This window comes from Pleuronectes platessa, chromosome 8 (genome assembly GCF_947347685.1).
Source record: "Pleuronectes platessa chromosome 8, fPlePla1.1, whole genome shotgun sequence".
Lineage (NCBI taxonomy): Eukaryota > Metazoa > Chordata > Actinopteri > Pleuronectiformes > Pleuronectidae > Pleuronectes > Pleuronectes platessa.
Genome location: NC_070633.1, coordinates 28,020,369 through 28,036,280, shown reverse-complemented (window position 1 = coordinate 28,036,280; position 15,912 = coordinate 28,020,369). Strand labels below are relative to the sequence as shown.

The following is a 15,912-nucleotide window of genomic DNA, read 5'->3' as shown; positions in this document are numbered from 1 at the left end:
TTTTTATTCTTAGGTTTCAAATTAGACTCACAAGGGAAAGTTTTAACTACCACTTTACTTTAAGTGACTCTTGAGGATGAGACTAGTCACAGAAATCTGTCCCACATTGTCATATGTTCAAATCCTCCTCGTAAACACACAGCCTTCGTACGAGTCGGGATCTGATCCCTGGTCAGCTCATCTCAGGCAGAGGAGAAACAAACGCAGATACTGATGCATGCAGAGATTTCCAGATCTTTCTTTTCATAGTCTTTTATTCATGTAAGAGTTTTGGTCGTGCTCTCAGTAGAAACATGTTATTATTAGTGAGAAAAACACTCAACCTGCGAGATCTTCCCCTCAGTGACACGTCCAAAACAACATATCGTCTTTATTGCTTCAAAAATATCAGTACACGCGTGTCCTCGGGCTGGACACGGACTCTGTTTGGAAAATAACAACGAACAAGCAGTAGTCAAAGGTTCAAAAACCCAAATACACAAAATAAGGAGTCCACCACCGACAGAGTGCAACAACTAAACCGTGGTTTGGTAGAAAGCAAGCAGAGGGAGCATTTATTTAGAAACTTTATTTTGGACTTTACAGTTTTTGTCTCCTCAATAAAAACGTTTTTCAAATTGTTCTCCGTTTAAAACCCTGAACAAATCATAGCGTCTGAAATAATATTGTCCACAACATACATTTACACCAGAGGTCTTTAGTTTACTTTACTGGGAGTTTTGTTCCACCAACAGGAGAATTCAAAGTCAGTACAGACTGTGCACGTTTCTCTTTTGTAATCTTTTTAGTGGTATAGGTAGGAAAAGTCATAATTCAAACAAAAACAAAATAAAAAATAATTTGCAATTAGCACCGTTACTGAGATTTTTTAACTTAGGGATCAGCACCTTGTCCCGTTAGGAGCGACTAGGAGTCAGACTGCTGCGGCTCTGAGGAGCTTAGATGACCAGGTCCTTGTCCACGTCCTCTGCAAAGACAAACATTCACAACAGCCGTCAGTCAAAGTGCTACGGTGTCAGAGATTTATAATTATTATAAATTAACAATAAGTTATGGTTCCTCTAGATATCCAGTCATGTGAATTGGAGTTTGCACGGTGGACACTTACGCTCCTTGACTCCGAAGCAGGCGGCCCACTCCTCCAGGGCGATGTATTTGTCGCTGTCGGCGTCGCACTCCTCGAAGAAGCGGGTGGTGCAGTGCTCCATGGGAATGAGGGGGGCACGCAGGGGGGACAGCTCTGTGTGGGTCAGGTACCTGCAGGGCGACGCACACAGACACACAAAGACACGCACGTCACAACTCTGTCAGGAAACTGAAAACGACAAAGGCTGTGACAGTGGCTCGTACCCGTCGACGGGATGCTGGTCGAGCTGTCCGAACTGCCAGTGCACGGGGAAGATGTACATGTTGTAGTTCTTCTCGAAGTCGTGGGCGAGCAGGTCCAGGGAGTGTTCGCCGGCCTGCAGCCGCTTCTCGTTCTCGTAGATCTTCTTCACCTGAAACATTTCAACAGACAAGAGTCAGAAACACAAAGTTACGTTCGATGAGCTCGTCAGACTTTCAGTTTTTTAGTTTTTGAGGTATGAACATGTTTCTCTGCTCCTCTCTGGTGCTATACGATGAGCAAGAGGCAAGAGGTCTTTTTTTTATGTCTTGTTAGAACCTGATGTTTTCCAGATGTTCTTCTTAATGATCCACAGAGGCTAAATCTGCTCTGGCGGCTGTGGAGTCGTCGTATAAACAGAAGTTAAGTGTATAAACATCAGAGTGAATGAGTTTAATTCTCAGTTTGGATTCCTCTTTATTCTTTATGAGCATCTTCAAGTAAAAGGAAACCAGATCAAATGACACATTGTGTTCCTCCAGCACCAGAGAACGACTTTAAACTATAAAATCTTTAACTATTTGTCACATTTAAACTTGACTCAAAGAAGAAATATAAATTCACTTTTATTATAAATGCTGTGTAAACCTGTTGTGCAACTTAAAAGAAGCAACTTTTGTTTTTTAAGGAATAAACTTTCTCTCCAGAGTTTGTGCTTTGTGATGACTGGAGAAACGTTGAAGGGGAATTTGTCATAATTCTGTTTCGTTTACAGACTTTTGATTTAAGTTTTGGTTTCAGAATCTCCGGCGGACGCTTCTGCCTCTTCCGTGAGAAGCTGTGTCTCACCCTGAGCTTCTGCTTCTCGGTCAGCAGGTTGTTGTCCTCGTCGCGCTCGTACAGAGTCACCAGGACGTTCTTCAGCCAGTCCCTCATGCGCAGGGGGAACTCGCTCAGCTCGTGGTCCAGGCAGGTGTCGATGTCTGCACGGAGGAAACACACACTTTAATACTGGATCACTCAGAGACACTGGTTATTAGAGTCAAACAGGAGCCGTGAGCAGAAGCAGCTTTTATTAAACCAACACATTATCTTTCTTTGTGACGTGTGGGTGATCATTTAGTGCAAATACAGAACGAAAAGTGACTGAATGAAGCATCAAGTCCAATTTGATGAGGCTCATGATTGTTGCACCAGTTACATGAACTGGAATAAATAAAATTATGTTGGGAAAATCGTCCTTTAGGAAATATTCTTTAAAGTTTACTGTTTTGTTAGTGAGATTGAATTGAATGATCTGATATCTGAAGCTTTAATTCCATTTATGAAGATACAAACAGATCCACAGTCACAACCTGCGTTCCTGTGAGATCTTATGGAACCTTGATCTCCACCTGGACCCTCGGGCCCCGACTCCTCTCCTCACACAGAGTCAGTTTGAACAGTGGAAGAAATGCAGCCTGCGTGTCTGGACGGATCCTGTGAGCCGCCCATCAATCACAGCAACGCAAACAGACGACTCACCGAGAGAGAACGTGCAGAGAACATTCAGGGAACATTCAGAGAACATTCAGGGAACATTCAGGGAACATTCAGAGAACATTCAGAGAACATTCAGGGAACATTCAGGGAACATTCAGGGAACATTCAGGGAACATTCAGGGAACATTCAGAGAACATTCAGGGAACATTCAGGGAACATTCAGAGAACATTCAGAGAACATTCAGAGATCATTCAGAGAACATTCAGGGAACATTCAGAGAACATTCAGGGAACATTCAGGGAACATTCAGGGAACATTCAGACAACATTCAGAGAACATTCAGAGAACATTCAGAGAACATTCAGAGAAGGTTCAGAGAACATTCAGAGAACATTCAGAGAACATTCAGGGAACATTCAGACAACATTCAGAGAACATTCAGAGAACATTCAGAGAACATTCAGGGAGCATTCAGAGAACATTCAGGGAACATTCAGGGAACATTCAGAGAACATTCAGAGAACATTCAGGGAACACTGAGAGAACATTCAGAGAACATTCAGAGAACATTCAGGGAACATTCAGAGAACATTCAGGGAACATTCAGGGAACATTCAGGGAACATTCAGGGAACATTCAGAGAACATTCAGAGAACATTCAGAGATCATTCAGAGAACATTCAGGGAACATTCAGAGAACATTCAGGGAACATTCAGGGAACATTCAGGGAACATTCAGACAACATTCAGAGAACATTCAGAGAACATTCAGAGAAGGTTCAGAGAACATTCAGAGAACATTCAGAGAACATTCAGGGAACATTCAGACAACATTCAGAGAACATTCAGAGAACATTCAGAGAACATTCAGGGAGCATTCAGAGAACATTCAGGGAACATTCAGGGAACATTCAGAGAACATTCAGAGAACATTCAGGGAGCATTCAGAGAACATTCAGGGAACATTCAGGGAACATTCAGAGAACATTCAGAGAACATTCAGGGAACACTGAGAGAACATTCAGAGAACATTCAGAGAACATTCAGGGAACACTGAGAGAACATTCAGGGAACATTCAGAGAACATTCAGGGAACATTCAGGGAACATTCAGGGAACATTCAGGGAACATTCAGAGAACATTCAGAGAACATTCAGAGATCATTCAGAGAACATTCAGGGAACATTCAGAGAACATTCAGGGAACATTCAGGGAACATTCAGGGAACATTCAGACAACATTCAGAGAACATTCAGAGAACATTCAGAGAACATTCAGAGAAGGTTCAGAGAACATTCAGAGAACATTCAGAGAACATTCAGGGAACATTCAGACAACATTCAGAGAACATTCAGAGAACATTCAGAGAACATTCAGGGAGCATTCAGAGAACATTCAGGGAACATTCAGGGAACATTCAGAGAACATTCAGAGAACATTCAGGGAACACTGAGAGAACATTCAGAGAACATTCAGAGAACATTCAGGGAACACTGAGAGAACATTCAGAGAACATTCAGAGAACATTCAGGGAACATTCAGAGAACATTCAGGGAACATTCAGGGAACATTCAGGGAACATTCAGGGAACATTCAGAGAACATTCAGAGAACATTCAGAGATCATTCAGAGAACATTCAGGGAACATTCAGAGAACATTCAGGGAACATTCAGGGAACATTCAGGGAACATTCAGACAACATTCAGAGAACATTCAGAGAACATTCAGAGAACATTCAGAGAAGGTTCAGAGAACATTCAGAGAACATTCAGAGAACATTCAGGGAACATTCAGACAACATTCAGAGAACATTCAGAGAACATTCAGAGAACATTCAGGGAGCATTCAGAGAACATTCAGGGAACATTCAGGGAACATTCAGAGAACATTCAGAGAACATTCAGGGAACACTGAGAGAACATTCAGAGAACATTCAGAGAACATTCAGGGAACACTGAGAGAACATTCAGAGAACATTCAGAGAACATTCAGGGAACATTCAGAGAACATTCAGAGAACATTCAGAGAATATTCAGGGAACATTCAGAGAACATTCAGAGAACACTGAACTGTGCTCGTCCTTTGGGTCAGAACCCAAAGAGACTCCGACTCAAAGGCTTTTCATTGCCAGCTCACGTTTGCAGGGCCCGATGTAGTCCAGGTGCAGCTTGTGGCCCTTCTTGGTTCCCTCCAGGGCGCACTTGGTGGCGAAGAAGTGGCAGGAGGTGTCGTAGGTCTTGTTGTCGGTGCCGCAAACCTGAAGAAGAAGAAGAAGAAGAAGAAGAAGAAGAAGAAGTAGAAGAAGTAGGGATCAAATTTACTGTTTAAGTTTGCAGTGCTTACTCCACTGGTTTTCATAAGAGGAGATTTAACAAAAGGTTTAGTTCTTAACAGCTTGTTGTTGTTTTTCACTCACGTGCTCGAACTCTCCCTCGGCAGCGGTGCAGGTGGTGGGGTCCTGGCACACACACAGGGGGGTGTTGTCCTCGTCCACCTCGCACACTTTGCCCTTCTTGCAGTGGTGGTTCAGGCAGGGATCTGCAGAGACACAGGTGGAGTTACAGGCTGCTTCTGCTTTAAGATCCTCTTGACCTTTGACCTACCAAATCTAATCAGTTGCTCTTTGAGTCCAAGTGAGTGTTTTTTTTATCTAATATCCACTGAAAGCTGCAGTTACTTTCAAAAAGAATATCACGGGGATTATTTTTCTTCTTCTTTACTTTATTCCCTCTGTCATCCATCCTTCCATTTTGCATTTTGGGCATTTCATAATTTCATAATTTAATTTGCTCAACTTTGTTTCCATCTGATCATTAAGTTTCTACAGAAAGCAGTTCTAAAGTCACTTAAAAAGTTACGTTTATTTTTTATTTTACTTTAATTACGTTGGCTTCTAATAAAGAATGTTTTTATTGTAACATGAGGATTATTCAGCAGAGTAAAGAAGTCGATGTCAGTCAGAAACAAAAGGTCTCATTTCTGTCGGCCGCTGGTACAGTTTGTACATTTTGTACATTTTGTCTAGTTTGTCCAGTTTGTACATTTTGTCTGGTTTGTACAGTTTGTACAGTTTGTTTCCTGTCGGTCGATCCTCTCGAAGCAGAACATGTAATTACAGACGTCTCCTCTCAGAATCAGCCACTCTGTTATTACGGCTCTTTGAATTTCTGAGGCTCGGTGAAAGTCGACAGAGCTTCACAACCCGAACACCAGAGGCCAGAGGAGCCGAGTCAGTTCAATCTGACGTTGTCACAAAGTGTACGAAGGGAAGTCGACACACGCGACACATTTCATCTCTGGAGTCACTGAAACTTTAGTGTTCGGATCTGCGTTTGAGTTAATATATGATATTGTGTGTTTATATTTAAGTTTGTATCCGTTTTACTGTTCCTTCACTGTGCTGGAAAGAAAACTGACATTTGCACCATTACAGTTCTTTGCATGACTTTTTGTTCGGTTCATTCAAACACAGCAGCAGAATTCATTCTTTCATCCCCGAGCAACAAAGGTTCCAAACTCTAAATCTGAAAATAATGAATCAAATTGAATTGAAGAGAGTTTTGACCCATTTGGAAACAAAGTGGTGAATCCTGCAGTGATTTGTGTGCGTTCGTGAACTTACTGTCCAGAACCTCTTCCTCAACGATCTCGATGGCCTCGTCGAACTCTCCCACATCGACCTGCACTGGGTTGGCTCCCACCTCGGGCTCCTGCAGACAACCAGAGGTCAGAGGTCAGACTGTGAGCACATCACACTCGAGGAGAGAAAACTCACATCTGCATTTTTTAAACTTTCTGCAGATCTGAGTCTATTTCTGCTCGATGTCCACTCTGACCAAACCGCCTAAACGTTCCCTCAGGCTTTTTCCTGAAGAGAAAAAAACTAATGTGAGCGTCACCGCTAAAGAAGGTTCCTCCCCGAATAACAAGCAGCTGGATCCACATGTGGTGAAGCCATGAAAGACGTAATGGCTTCCTGGCGGTTTGAGTGAGCGGCTAAAATTAACAGCTGTGGGATCTCTGGTCCCACTGGACCTCTGGAGCAGGAAACGATAAAAACATTCACATGGAGACGGACTCCAGCAGTTTGTGTACGACGAGAGACTCTGTGCTCCGAGAGAAAGTATATTTATGTATTGTTATGTTTCTTCATGTAAGGAAAAGATTTAATGGAACGATTAAGACGAAGGCCTCAGAGGTATCACGTGACTTTGGGAGGAATTTAGTGACCGAACTTTTATCTGGAGGCCAAGAAACGAGACTGAAGAAAAATCTGAGGATCAACAAATGAACATAGACTAAATATTTGTTTAGGGAATATTTTTGCCTCTTGATCAATATTTTACTTTGGCCACTAGGGGTCTCTAAATCAAATGATCCCCTGCTTCCTGAGCCAGAAGAGTTAGCTCCAAATCAAATCTGTTTAGAATCCTTTCAAAGTTTCCAGCTGAATATTGGAGATAAACTCTGTTTTTTAATAACTTCTTTTGATCTGATCTACAGTTCAGCTTCACTCTTCAACTTGCTGGAGCTGATTCAGTCAGTTCCACACTTCTCACAGGAGATCGTACCAGAGGGGGAGCGAGTCGTGAGCAACGGCTTAACGTCCTCGAGCGTTCCCAGAAGCGTCTGTTTGCAGAAATCTGATTCTGAGATAACTTTGCCCAAGTGGAAGTTTTCTGTTTGGCTTCAGCGGCGCTCAGCTGTGGGCGTTCACACGAGAACTCGCCACCAGCGTCACGTGGACAGAAACCAGCGGCCTCCCAAACCCCAGAGCTCCATCACAGATCAGATCATCTCTCTGAGCAGCTGCGTGGCTCAGGAAACACGACGCAGCGGCCAAGTCCAACTCAGAAGAGACCAGAACTATGTGGGTCCAGTTTCCTGAGACAATCTGAGACAATCTGAAAACTACAGCCTGTAAATGTTGCCTTCATTTTCATTCCCATAGAAATGCATCTAAAGTTGATAAATATCCATCTGATGCTTTCGTTTCTCGACTGGTTGGAATTAAGTCAGTGAATTAAAACCTCCTTGTTTCTGCTTGAAATTATGTATTTTATTTTTTAGGGGTTTTAATGATGAGAGGATGAACATGTTGGACTGACCTCGTCAACTGTCTCATCAATCACTGGCACAGCATCATCAATCTCCTGCACACACACAGACACACACAGACACGTTAAACAGTCTGCCACATGAACACACACTTGACACAGTCACAGTTTACACTCAGGGGAACAAGTGGATTCAGAAAAACAAACGTGGTGAATTTAATTTGTTGTTCTTTGGTTTTAGCAGCTTTTTAAAGACTTTTCATGAAAAACACGAGTTCTCGACATCTGGACTCACCTCATACACAGGCTCCTCAGTCACTAGCACCTCCTCAGTCTAACACACACACACACACACACACACAAACACAAGTTAAACTCACATTAAGGACATGAACACATACAACACTGTTCAGAGACACACACAAACACACACCAAAGCTCCAAATCTACACACACAACCACAGTGTGCGCTCAAGGGAGCAATTGGTGTTAGGAAATGAAACATTTCATCTTCACAGACTCACAATCTGAACACACACACACACACACACACACACACACACACACACACACACACACACACACACAGGAGCTTCACATGGATAGGAAAACACAATTGTCATGCACGCACACACACAAAAGCACACATGGTAACTCACACCACCACACGTGAACTGATAATCACACAGCGGTGGACTCAGGAAATCACACAAAGGGAGGAACAAGCTCATAAAGACACACACACACACACACACACACACACACACACACACACAGTATGACTCACAGGAGCAGCCATGGCGTGGCCGGCCAGGCACAGGAGGAAGACGATCCACATCCTCATCTTTAAAGTCTGTGGACACAAACACAAAATGTATTTTTTTAATATATTTAGTATTTTCACAGGTTGACTTTCAGGAACGTTAACATGTGAAGTGTCTCAGCTCAACGGGTCCTTTAGAAAACAACATGGACGATCAAATATATTAATTATATTAACAATACAACAGTTTTCACGTGGAGAGACGTTTCCAGTGTCACGTACAGGTCCAGTGTGCTGTCTGTGTGGATTCAGAAAGATATTCAAATTGATACGGAGCCAAAACACACACATTGACATTTTTGTTAATTGCTAATAATTGTAAATTTTTGCTTTAGCGCCACCTTGAGGTTGACATGTTTTGGAGACATTCCTGTTTCTCTCAGAATGAATTACAGAAAATGTGCTGATCCCTTAACTTCCTCATTGTTTTCCAGATTGAACTTTGCTCCAGAACTTTGCTCCAGAACTTTGGTTTATGTTTGACGACCTGCACGGTTCACATCATTTCAGCTTCAGCGGTGTTTTGTGCCTATTTTGAGCTGATTAACCATCTTTGGGAAATTCCTGCAAGCTGTTGCAGCTCGGAGACGAGTTCCTTATCGTTCTGTCTCCATCTGAGCGTCTGAGCCCTCGATCTGAAACTCTCCTCCTTCATCTCGTCTCATGTGAAGGACTAAATAAGGGCTCCTCTGTGTGGTGAAGGACGTTGTTTGGTCTTCCTCCCTCTCTTTAGTGTTCGTTATCTCCACCTCCGTGATGTCAGCGGTTTCACTCGATAAACCATCTCGGCATCACAGATCTGTGGAGGCTCCACCTGTTCCCTTCAGATCATTGTTTGCATCTGTTGTGACTGGATGTGAAGAAGAGCAGGAATTCATCTTGATACAAGCGTCTGTATCTCGTGTTTTTGTTGAGGAGTTCTCCTCTCAGGTCTGAGCCAGATCGCACGATGTCCTGAACGCTGCAGGAGATCAGCGGGGGAGAGTCTGATTTAAAAAACAGAGCTGTGCATACTTTGAATTCCTGTCCCTCGGATTAGAGGCCAGAAGGTTCAAACCCACAATAAACCAGCAGAATGTAACAAACCGATCTTGTCAAGCGACGTTAAACATTGAACATGTCTGTCAACAAGTGCTGCAGTTATCCAATCAGACTCCGAGGAGCTGGAGAAGAATTCTTTCCCCTCGAGGGAAACTAAGCTTGACATTTCACTCGGCTGGTTGCCCGGCGTCCGAGAGAAGACAAAGCTGGAAGGCGTCTGGACACGAAGCGTCTGAAAAGGACGACGTGTTTGGACACATGCAGTGAAAAGGGTGAAGTCTGCATGAGATGTTTGACAAACCCTCAAGCAACAGAAGCATTTCTGTCAATCTGCAAAAATGTGTTTACTGTTCGGCTCGAAGAAGAATTTCTCTGAGCGGATTATCGGTGTTTGAACTTTGGCGTCGTTTTCTTGCAGGCGACGTCGTGTTCTCTCCTCAGAGCACGTTAGCACAAGATCTTACATCAAAATAAAACTCCTCAGAACTGACTTGAAGTCCTTCCTTCAAACGTGCTGGTCTTATCATCTTTTATATGTCCAGGACAACAGACTTGGATATTTGTTCTCACAAACAGCTCCATCGGGAAATGTCTGCATCTCAGATCTGCACGGCTGCTCCTGTTGATGCAGGTGTTGTTACCATAATAAAAACTAGATAGAAGAAGCGGAGATGTTCCTTTACTGCTTCTATGCAAGAAGTAATTAAATCTGGAGAAGAACTCAGTAGCCACAAGAATGTCTTTGCATTGTTCTGATCTTCCTGTCGAAGGGAACCAAAGCTCCTTCAGTGCAGAATGAAGGCAGCACCTCTACAATGGCGACCACTGTTTACGGAGGGCCGAGGAGTCATCAGAGGACTTGGACGTGGACGTGGAAAAATACAGACGTCTCCAAATAATCCAGCGCACAAGGAAACGTCTCTTTACCTTCTGAAAAAGCTGAGGGGGGGGGGTTCTGCTGACGGGAAACTTCGTAAAAAGAACCTCTGACACGTCTGAGAAGTGCGTCTGACTGAGGGTGAGGAACTCGACCCCGGCGTCCTCTCCAGGAAGCGCCGGGGTCAGTGTTTGATTTGGAGGGACGCGCTGTTCTCATCTGTTACATGTTCCTGCTCGGTCATGGAGGCTCGGACTGACGTAACAGCTGGAGAAGGTGTTTTATTTGGAAAGCTGCTCTCATAATCAAACAGCAGCGGCTAAAAGGGAAACTTCAGGCTCATAAAGGAGCCTCTTTCCCCTCAGGTGTGTTTAATTTGGGAGGTTAGTAAGGAAAGCAAGTGTAAACTCGCTCCGGCGGAAAACAACCCGGACTGGAACTTCCTGCGCAGACAGACGCCGCCCTCACTTTCTCTCAAACGTCCGTCTTTTTCTGTCTCGCTCTGCGTCTGCGTCTTTTTCCAGCCGGGGGAACAGATTCAGAGGAATTCTTTCTGCTTCTCCTCGGTGACATAACAGGCGGGTTCTGGAAGCCTGGAAAAACAACCTGCAGCCATCTGTCTGCCAGTAAACAGGACGGACAAACAACACGGCACAGGAGGCAAATACTCCGAGAAGCTCCTGCACAGTGATTTCCTCTGTGAGCCCTGAGCTCCGGAAGGAGACTGAAGTTCACGAAATTTAATCTGCAACGATCAGTCGATGAATTTATGGTTTTTGATCCTCACAACCCCAAAATATGTGCTGGTTGCAGATTGAAGCATTTCTTTATCGTCCTTTGGTCTCAAACTGTTGGTCGAACAAAACAAGACATTTGAAGATAACACAAACCCATATGTAGTATCCTCATCACTACCATCTGACATCAGACGCCATATGCTTTTTGTTTTCTTTATTATGTTTTCTCGAGTGTTTGTTTATTGTTTATATTTTGTTTGTTTGTTTTTTATATAGCAGGATGACGCAAGAAGAGTTTTCTGACACAAAAACACATCCCTGTGCTAAAATACTTTTTGGTTTTCCAAGTAAATACGTCAAATAACACCAGTTCCCCCCCCCCCCCCCCTCCTTTCTGTCACAGCCACCTCCTCCTTCTCCTCCACTGGCAACAAGACACCTGACAAATCCTGTTTTCCTCCAGAGAGGGGACCCCGGGACAAAGAGTGGTTTTCAGAGACCACCAGTCACCCCTGTCACTCAGAGACAAAGAGCAGAAACAAGAGGAGCAGGGAGGAGGAGGAGAATATTCAGGATCACCGGAACCTGAGTCACATGAAACTCTTCAAGTTTTAAACTGTGAGGTTTGAGGTTTGTGTTATAGTATTAGTGTCTCTTCAAAATAAAAGCCTGAGGCAGGTCAGCTGCTGCAGAAAATGAGGATTTATCTTTGCTGGCTTTGTTTGAACTTTGTGTGTATCTTTAGTTTTATTAATCCTACATCGACCGTCCTTCCTTTCTTCTCCCTTCCTGTCCCTTCCTGTCCCTCTCCCTCTCTCTCTCTCTCTCTCTCTCTCTCTCTCTGCAGACACTAATCTGCAGGTGTGTCTGTTCCAGTTCGAACCCAAAGAACAACGTGATCCTTCCTTCCTGTCGGTGGATTAAAACCTTTTCTAGACTTTGCCAAGCTGGCCCGATATTTCCCAGCATCCTCAGCTCTGAGACCACATCCCCCCTCCCCTCCTCCTCCTCCTCCTCCTCCCTTATTATCCCTTCTCCTCCCTTTTGGTTCAGAGCTGCCACCTCAACAATCAGACATGCAGAGACGCTGTGGCTCTTTAACTCGCTCAAACTGCTGCCAACACAAACGGTTTCCAACAGGTGAGAAGAAAACCTCAGGAAAAGACAAATAAAGATTCACTAAGTTTTCAAAAAATTCTGAATATCTCAAACTATTTGAATAATCAGTGTTCATAAAGTTAAAGATCCCTCCAGATATGTTATTTTATGATATAATAGATTTTAACTTAGCAAACAAAGATCAATTTCTTATTTATGCATCTTCTCCTTCTCTCTTATTTAAAATATATCAGATTCTGTGAAAATGCAAATATTTCTAAAGGTCAGAGGAGTCAGAACAGTTTTCACGGATGAGTCAAACTTGGTGGGTGTGTGATTCCTCCTCACATCTGGGTGGGGGATCGGTTCCTTTGCAGCAGATACACGTGAAATCAGCCGTCTCGTGCACATACTACAAATTTAGCACTTTACGTCTAATTGCTCATTTTCTTTTTTGTTTAGAAAAGACATAAACACATTTAACTCCCACCACCTCTCATAGGAGATAACCACACGTGTCCTTTCCACAAGCGTGGGCTTCAATCTTCTGTTTGAACAACTTCCAATCTCCTGGTTTGAGTCTTTCCTGCAGATATCGAACTATTAGAGCGTTAGCGAGGGACCGACTCTAACCCTGACCCGTGACCGAGTGATCACGTGACGCTGGAGGACGAGAACTAAACCCATTGGAGACGTGGGGACGGAACCACAACAACACAGAAGCTCTGCAGGACTTTCAGCCTGTTTGTCTTTTGCAGATTCTTCACAGAGGAGCTTTGAACAGCTGGTAACTGAACACCATGGCAACCCGCATTCCGTTACATGGGAGTAATCAGAGAGTGGGAGTCTGGGGAGAGGATGGAGGGAGGGAGGGAGGGAGAGAGAGAGGGAGGGAGAGAGAGAGGGAGGGAGAGAGAGAGAGATATTTGTGGTGGAGAAACGCTCTCATTCCTCTGTCAGGCTTTGTTGGAATCCACTTCTTTCCTCTCGTCTTTCTTTCTTCTGCTACTTTCTTCTCACTGAATCTTCTCAGAACAAAGAGGCGTCGAGCTGAACTGTGACATTATTCCATAAAACACATAATCCAGCAATAAGAAAAGCTGTTTAAATGTATAATCACTGTTTGTGTCGACGCCTCCCTCCTCCTCTGCCAACCCTTAATAACCAGCCCCCCCCCCCCCCTCCCCTCAACCACCACCACCACCACCACCCCTCACCCTCCTCCCCTCCTCCGTCTCCCCCCTGTTGCCGATGTGGCACACAATACCTCCACAGAGAATGAGTCCCTCACAGCCGGAGCCTGTTTACCTGCAGTCGGTGGTTTTCCTCGCAGCTGTTTGTGCAGTAATAACAGATCGTTCAGATCCGAGGCCTCAGGAGCTGAGTTTCAGACCCAGGGCTCGATGGGGAGGGTGTTGGTTTTAATGGGAAGTTTAGAGACGGAGGTAAACAGACTCAGCTGCCTGTGGATGATCTGCTGCAGGTGAGGCAAATGAAGTTTGAGGCCGAAACTTGTGAATTAAATCTTGGTTAAGTTTTGAGGAGAAAAGATTTGGTTCAGAAAAACTTTGAGCAGAAATGTTTTGTTGGATTTAGAGCAGCTGACAAATACATTTAAGTTAAGGGAAGAATTCTGCATCGAAAAGTTTCCCCTCGAACATGAAGCAGAATAATCACAAAACCAGATTCTGCTGTTGCCAACTCCTCATTGTCCCCCCTCACATCCTTCTGCAAAACTCAACCTCACAGTCAAACTAAGGAAAAGACTAAATCTCTTCTTGCACAGCTTTTATTACTCCAGCTTTTAAACTGACCCACGCTCCCGTGAGGAAGGATAAACCAGAGTCAGGAGATTCGGATCAGAGTGAGACCTCTTACCTTGTCTTTGTGGAGCAGCGGCACCAGGAGAGAAGTCGGCTGAATGCTGGACGATCTGATTCTCTCACCACTTCACACAGAAGACGTTTCCAGTGGGACGCCTCCCTCCCTCCCCCCTCCTGTCTGCCAAACCTCCCATTACACTCCCCCCCCCCCCCCTCTCTTCCTGTAGGCAGGGCCTCATGTTAACTCTCTGCTCCCACTGACTCACCGTCTGGGAGCTGCAGGATTCCCAGTTTGATCGTGGAGCTGAAGATCAGAAAGTCTCAGCAGCTGCTTTTTAAGGCCTTGACCAACGGCAAGAAGGAAAACAACTGATGCACATGATGTTCACACTGCACCGGCTGCTAGTGTGTGAAGAAGACTGAGTAAACCTTCTGGTTCTGGCACGTTGGCAGGACTTTCTAATTCATTCAGATATAAAACACAAACTCCAGAATCCTTCACGGTCATGTCTCAACGTTCTTTGTCTTATGAAGACTGAAGTGAATAAAAGATGAGGAAAGATTTTCGTGAAAACAACAAGTTGTGAATTAGCTGCGCGTGAACTCGAGAATTCATTTGTTTCTGTTTTAAGGAAGGTGTTTCTGATGGTCAGCGTTTTGACCCCAAGTCAGAGGTCAGAGGTCACAGGGCTGCAGGGATCCAGTGTCATGTGTCAAACTCCTGATCTCAACTCTCTGAATCTGCAGTGGACTGAGTGTGTTACCAGCTGCTCTGTAGTTTTGTCTGAATAAACCTTGAATAACTTGACGGTGAGGGTTCATCCTCTGGGGACGTTGCAGCTCTGAAGCTTCGGCTCCTGTGGGTCTGAATCATTCGGTTCTCTTGAGCCTCTGGAACGTTTACTTTACATCGCGGCTCAGATCCTCCACTCGCTCCTCAGAACACCTGCTGACAGACAGAAGCAGCCGAGCTCTGGATCCATGACCCAGCGTCTCCTCGGAGCCGGTGAGGGAGGAGAGGGGCGACTAGTTCTGTCTGTTCCCACAGTGCTGATGTGAACAACAGCTGGATGAGAGGGAGGGGGGGGGGGGGGGGGGGGGGGGAATGCAACGTGGCGTTTTTCCATTCTGCCTGGAAGCCACAGTCCAGCCGATGAAGGACCGAAAAGAGAGGAGGAGGAGGAGGAAAGGGGGGAGGGGAAAGGAGGGAGGAAGAGGTGTCATTAAACCGTGAGACTCTCTCTCTCCTTTCCCCTCCTACATCATTTATCTTCACCTTCACCCAGCCTCCCTCTTTTCTTCTGTCTCTCGTTCATTTCTCCCTTTTTCCTCACCCCTCCACTCCTCTTTCTCACCCACCCTCTCTATCCCTCTCCCTCTCTCTCTCTCTCTCTCTCTCTCTCTCTGTAAACGTGGCAGTGTTTGTTGTAACTCGTCCAACACAGATGATGAGGTGAAGAGCTGCAATTAGGATTTTTCAAATTGCTGCTGTTTCATCTGCAGCTCAGTGAATCCACAGACAGTTCAGGTTTAATGTTGTTAAATATCAGGAAAGCTGCAAATACTGAGAACTTTTTTTATTTAGAGTTTTGAGATCGGGTTGATTTAATTAGGAATAGTTTTCGGTATCTTTATTAAATTCAA

General features: G+C 44.5%; 1 protein-coding gene across 2 annotated transcripts; it reads right to left on the bottom strand.

The window, feature by feature from the left end:
- Positions 1-333: 333 nt before the first annotated feature.
- Positions 334-14,460, bottom strand: sparc (secreted protein, acidic, cysteine-rich (osteonectin)). Of its 2 annotated transcripts, XM_053429078.1 has the most exons (12): positions 14,324-14,438; positions 13,754-13,922; positions 8,657-8,722; positions 8,165-8,203; positions 7,921-7,965; positions 6,435-6,522; positions 5,229-5,350; positions 4,949-5,069; positions 2,177-2,310; positions 1,351-1,499; positions 1,109-1,257; positions 334-967 (listed from the first exon to the last, which is right to left on the bottom strand). In XM_053429078.1, the coding sequence occupies exons 3-12, from the start codon at positions 8,711-8,713 to the stop codon at positions 939-941; spliced, it is 933 nt and encodes a 310-aa protein (XP_053285053.1). In that variant the 5' UTR covers positions 8,714-8,722; positions 13,754-13,922; positions 14,324-14,438; the 3' UTR covers positions 334-938. The 2 variants fall into 2 exon arrangements, with proteins under 2 accessions (XP_053285053.1, XP_053285052.1); XM_053429077.1 differs by lacking the exon at positions 13,754-13,922 and having other exon boundaries at positions 14,324-14,460.
- Positions 14,461-15,912: the final 1,452 nt, after the last annotated feature.